This window comes from Dendrobates tinctorius, unplaced genomic scaffold, assembly GCF_039654945.1.
Source record: "Dendrobates tinctorius isolate UK_male_01 unplaced genomic scaffold, ASM3965494v1 ptg000394l, whole genome shotgun sequence".
In the NCBI taxonomy this organism is placed as follows: Eukaryota; Metazoa; Chordata; class Amphibia; order Anura; family Dendrobatidae; genus Dendrobates; species Dendrobates tinctorius.
This window is the reverse complement of record NW_027362060.1, coordinates 3,251,822-3,258,067: the sequence shown is the minus strand read 5'-3', so window position 1 is coordinate 3,258,067 and position 6,246 is coordinate 3,251,822. Positions and strand designations below refer to the sequence as shown.

General features: G+C 37.4%; 1 protein-coding gene across 2 annotated transcripts in view; it reads left to right on the top strand.

The window, feature by feature from the left end:
• The first annotated feature begins 916 nt into the window (after positions 1–916).
• SHOX (SHOX homeobox) overlaps positions 917–6,246 on the top strand; it is a 31,356-nt gene continuing 26,026 nt past the window's right edge. For both annotated transcript variants that reach the window (XM_073563548.1, XM_073563547.1), the window contains exons 1-2: positions 917–1,400; positions 4,203–4,411. In XM_073563548.1, the coding sequence (XP_073419649.1) occupies positions 1,133–1,400; positions 4,203–4,411 (477 nt within the window). In that variant the 5' untranslated portion in view covers positions 917–1,132. The remainder of the gene's footprint in view (positions 1,401–4,202; positions 4,412–6,246) is intronic.

Genomic DNA, 6,246 nt, shown 5'->3' with positions numbered 1-6,246 from the left:
TATATATCAGAGCCAATGATATAGTATCCGTCCACTGTGCTAATATTGCCCTTAGGTTACCAGTATATATATACACATACACACACACACATAAAATCAATATGATACTATATATGTAAAATTACGTGTATATCTATATAAAATCAATACCATACTATATATATATATATATATATATATGCTTACGTGTATATATGTATATAGAAATTTAAACGTTGATTTTATTTATATAGTATCATATATATATATATATATATGCATATATATGTGATATATATATATATGTGTGTGTGTGTGTGTGTATATAATCGTATGACTTCTGTATGACTGTGGAAACATATAATATCATTTCAGAACTTGAGAACTTTGCCTACTAATACAGTTAAGAAATTTAAGGGAAGAAAAAGAAAACTCAATGAGCTCTGACTAAGCATTGAAATATGAATAATACAATGATATAATTAATTCTTTCCGGAATTCTGTGAAACAAGAAGATGGGGTGAGGAAGTAGTTTTAGGCTCTGACTGTATTTTGTTCCCTATTACACTTTGGATCATTAGGAATACATGAAAGCAGAAACAATTACTCAGTTCTTATTAGAGTTAAAAGTTGGCCATTGCCTTCCCCTGCTGCTTGGCACCTTGGCACCACTGCTTTGGCAGGGCTATTTTGGAGACATTGGTGTGGTATTCCGTGCACAGCTGCAGAGTGCAGCAGATACCTGCTCTCCTTACTTGTGCTTTTCTTTGTTTATTTGTCTCTTTTTTTGCTCTCTTTTTGCGCATCTTACTTCTCTAAATCAAGGTGCATTGATGCCAAAGAGTGATGAAATAAGAAGAAAAGCCAATTGCTGCACTGAAGGTGGGGGATAGCTGCTAGGAATCCGCCTGCAACTGTGGAGAAGTCAGTAATTGCTGGAGACAGGGAGAGCTGGGGGCTGGGCTGAGGGATCCATGTATAAATAGTGTGATCTCAAAATTGAAAGGCATAAATAACAGCAGGAGTGATCTAACCCTATGCACGGGGAAAAGGGGGGGAGAAACAATAAGGAGAAGCTTCCAGGGGACGTGTAGATCTCCCAGTGCAGACCAAGTGGATCTCTGTGGATACAGGATCACAGGGCGCAGAAGCCATGGAAGAACTTACTGCTTTTGTGTCTAAGTCCTTTGACCAGAAGAACAAGGATGGCAGCGGCAGTGGCAGCAGCAAGAAGGAGACCATCACCTACAGGGAAGTTCTGGAGACAGGCTTAGCTCGGGCCAGGGAGCTGGGAAACTCTGAGAGCAATCTCCAGGACATCACAGACACCAGCAACCACTGCTCTCTGCACCTCTACAAGGAGCACCCAGACCTGGACAAGGACAAGCTGAAAGACTACAGCAGCAGCAGGCTCTCCGAGGGTGAGTATCCAGTGCATCCCTATGGACTGTACTACAGATGGACTGGACCGAGCCTCCAGCCCAGGGAAAGCTTCCAGCTGCCGCACAGAGGTCCTAGTCCTTGCATGATTTTCTGCCCTCACTGCCATTATCACGCTGCAGTCAGTCACCAGACAATGCAGACACAGCTCCTCACCACATAATATTCTATGCACCAAGCTTCCTAGGTAGGAGGAAGAATGACCCATCCAGCAGCTTGCTCCATCCCAATAACATTTATATCTTAGAAATATTTACATATTGTCCCTTGTAATGGAATAATTGGAACCATACCTTGTTTTCTTCCCATAAAAAAGGAAGGATGTGTGGGACTATTTTCACTTCTGTTGATGCTAATGTCTGACAACTTCCTGCTAGTGTAAATGGTAATGATAGGGGGTCATTATCAGGCCCAGTGGCACACTGCAGCACCCACGTCAGGAGGATCGCACCCTGCAAGTTCTGGAGCAGCAACGGCCACAGACATTAGTCAGACTCGCGAAATATATATTTTTTTAGTTCACTCAGAGAAACAGGTGTCTTACTTACTTTCAAATTGTTATCACGGCTATTGCTTACTAAGACATATTGCAAACAGCCTGCAAAACATGTGGCTGGATGGAGGGGGGCGAGGGGGTTAAAACGTTTTCATCTGGTGGAACTCAAGGTGAAACTAAATTAAAAACAAGGCAAGGGAGATCAGGATGGAGGAAGCACAAATGGCTTGTGTCATGCTATTATGTGTTGCAGGGTTTTTGTTGTTTTTTTTTCCTTTGGGAAGAGTAATGTATTTGCAAGCAACAATTTCTTAATTTTTGTAGAATGCTGGCTAGATAGAATGGATGTATTATGTAATATATCATAAATAATATTTGTGCCTCATCTTATTTACAACTTATTAACGTTGCTATACAGTACACTGATCTAGAAAGATCGAAATCACATGTATTCTGTGTGTGCAGCGTCATATGTTACTTAATCATAGTGAAATTATGCCCAAAGCCTGTTTATTAAAAATGGTCTATTTAAAGCCATGTGAAATGTCAGGACATTAGCATTACACATAGCAATAACAGGGGGGCACGGGATAATGTCACTGTGTGCACTGCATGGAGACTGTCTGGGCTGGGTCACACCACTTACAGGCTGCTTCTCAGCGAAAAAGTTTCGGTGCAATGGAACAACCAAAAGATTAACGATTTAAAACTTAATGCAATAAATCTAAAAGAAAAAAATAAGAAAGAAAAAAAAAAGCATTTCCATTCATCTCAATATTTGGTTCTGCATAACATATTAATCTTACTTTGTATTATGTATAATATTAATTGCAATAGTATGTTTTGCTGCGGCTATTACTATTTTTACACTATATATATATCGTGTCATACTTTATTGCATCAGCATGACTTTTTATAGATAAAAAGAAGACATTTTATTGTCATTTTTCTCATTAAGGCTGCCTGTTTCTTTTTGATTGAAGACGCATAAATTCTTAATTGTCAGCACAGTATTTTGTTAATGAGAGAAGAGATTGAACTATACTTTTTGGATATGTGGCTATAACATACACAGGCGCACACTGCATACTGCTATTATTCCCATTACTATTATAATGGTTATAGAATTATTTGTAGAATTATTTGGTCATTGTATACTGTTCATTTATTCTTAGGTAATTTATATATTTATTTATCTATCTATGTATCCCATATCTATCTATCTATCTATATATCTACCTTTCTATATATATATATATATCTATCTATCTACTATCTATCTGTCTATCTATCTATCTATATCTATCTACTATCTATCTATCTCATAGCTATCTATCTATCTATCTATCAATCTATCTTATATCTATCTGTCTATCTATCTATCTACCTATCTATCTATCTCATATCTATCTATCTATCTCATATCTATCTATCTCATATCTACCTATCTATCTATCTATCTATCTATCTCATATCTACCTATCTATCTATCTATCTATCTATCTATCTATCTATCTATCTATCTATATCATATCTATCTATCTATCTATCTCATATCTACCTATCTATCTCATATCTACCTATCTATCTATCTATCTATCTCATCTCTATCTATCTATCTATCTATCTATCTATCTATCTATCTATCTGTCTGTCTGTCTGTCTGTTTATCTATCCATCCGATCTGTTTTGCTTGGTTGTCTCAGAGTTTAGGTTTGAGGTCACACAGTAGAATATGAGCCCAGGAGAGGGGCCACAGTGAACTGTTTGCTGATAATCTATTTATCATATGTAATGAAGCCACACAGCAGAGTGAGCTGGATTTGTTATCATTATTAAATGGTATGGAATAGATTCCGATCCTCGATCGTTGTGTATTACTATTCAGGACGTGTAGAATTGATTTCCCTGCCTGTGTTCTCTGCGCCGCTATTGGGCTAATAGTAATCGATGGAGAATACATTAGGACCTATCTGTTAGGATAGGAGCAGCACTTCATGAAATATATGACGGATGGAGAGTCATTATTAACATTACTGAATTCTTCCTTCCCAAGGAAAATCACATTTCACCCATCAATTATTCTAGAGATAAATAAAAACTATATGAGGAAATGCACCTTGTTAATTGTAGATCACATCCAGCGTCATTTATCACTGGCAGGAAGCCTCATGTAGGAAACATCCTGATATTGTAACCATTCCCTAATAGTTGTCAGGTTCCAGCTCAGGCTTGGTAGCTAACACAAGCAATGCTGTGGTATTGATGAGACTCCCTGTACCCACAGGAATCTACGAGTGCAAGGACAAAAGAGAAGATGTGAAATCAGAGGACGAGGATGGACAAACAAAGCTGAAACAGAGGAGAAGCAGAACCAATTTCACTCTAGAACAGTTAAATGAACTGGAAAGACTGTTCGATGAGACTCACTATCCGGATGCATTTATGAGAGAGGAACTAAGTCAGAGGCTGGGACTGTCTGAAGCCAGGGTGCAGGTAAGGAGAAGGAATCCCAAAGGGCAGAATAAGCTCTCCCATCACTACCTTGGCATGCAGTATGTGAGGTATCTATCTATCCACCTATCTATCTCTCATATCTATCTCATCTATCTATCTATCTATCTATCTATCTATCTATCCCATATCTATCTATCTCTCATATCTATCTCATCTATCTATCTATCTATCTATCCCATATCTATCTATCTATCTATCCCATATCTATCTATCTATCTATCTATCTATCTATCTATCTATCTATCTATCTATCCCATATCTATCTATCTATCCCATATCTATCTATCTATCTATCTATCCCATATCTATCTATCTATCCCATATCTATCTATCTATCTATCTATCCCATAACTATCTATCTATCTATCTATCTATCTATCTATCTATCTATCTATCCCATAACTATCTATCTATCTACCGATCTATCACCTATCCATACATAGATCCAATATATCTATGTATATTCTACCTTTGAAGTTAGCATGCCAAATAAACTGAAATCTATTTCGAAAAAGACCTCCCAAAGATTAATAAACGTCCTGACACGAGAAAGAGAATCATGGTAGAACCTTTACATGGACCATGTGCAGAAAAAGCCTAATGAACAAGTTGCAAAATTGCTCATAAGGGCGTAATCGGTATATATGTATGGCAAAACATATGAATAAAAATACACGTATGGACTAAAACATTTCTAATTATATTTACAGATTTAAATATTTGATAACAACAACAACAGTAATAAATCTAAAAAAAAATCCCAGAAAGTACTAAAGTGTAAGTTATGTTATCATCGCATGAAATAATTGACATTTAATGATTATAAATGTATGTGTATATATATGCCCAAACATATTTATATGTATTTATATATATATGTGTGTTTGTGTTTACAACTATTATTATTATTATTATCAATTATCCTAGAGATAAATAAAAACTGTATGGGGAAACGAATATACTGAATATAACTTGCTATACTTCTTTAGATAGTCACGATCTATAGACATACGTTGTGTATATAATTATATATACATTATGTAGCTATATATATTCCTACTAGTTTCTGTCTCATTATAGTGGTGTCCCCAGCACCCACGCAGGTTTCTCCCTTTGGCAGCACAGCCACCTTTGGGCTTGTTAGTCGCAGCTTCTGTCGGTGCCTCCGCTGCATAGAATGGGCCTCTCAGAGGTTCCTCGGCTGCTTTGGGGCTGGATTATCCTGAGCCGGGGGGTGAAGCTGCCCCAGCTGACCTGCTTGACAGCCATATGGATTTATGACATCGAAGTCCTCCCCATCTGCTCTCTCTCTCTGCCTTTAAAGTGCTGGAAACACAATCCTGAAAATGCTGATTATTTATAGTGGGGAAACGTCTTTACGAGCTTTTAGCTGAGCATCCAGCCTTTCTGACAGGACACAATGAATGAAGTCTCTATTAGACTCAATCAGAAGTTCTCCTGCCTCTCAATCAATCGATAAAAGTGACAATAGCTACAAGAAGGAGAACAATATAAATGAGCTAAACTAGGGATTCCAACACTCTATGATCCTATTTCTTACCTTCTTAAATGACAATGACTTGCCTAGTGTGATTTTTAATAATTGTCCTTGCTCGGATTCCTACATCTTGCACCAAGTGACTTGCTGTTGTCGGTGCCTTCAGTGTATAACGCACCAGAACCGCACGATTTTATATGTAGGGGAGCATCACCTATTAGCACAGTTTTACTGTACCAGATCTATAATATTTTCTAGTGTCTTGATGTGTTGTTTGACAAAAACAAATTCACCCTTTTATCACCTTCTATCCAAA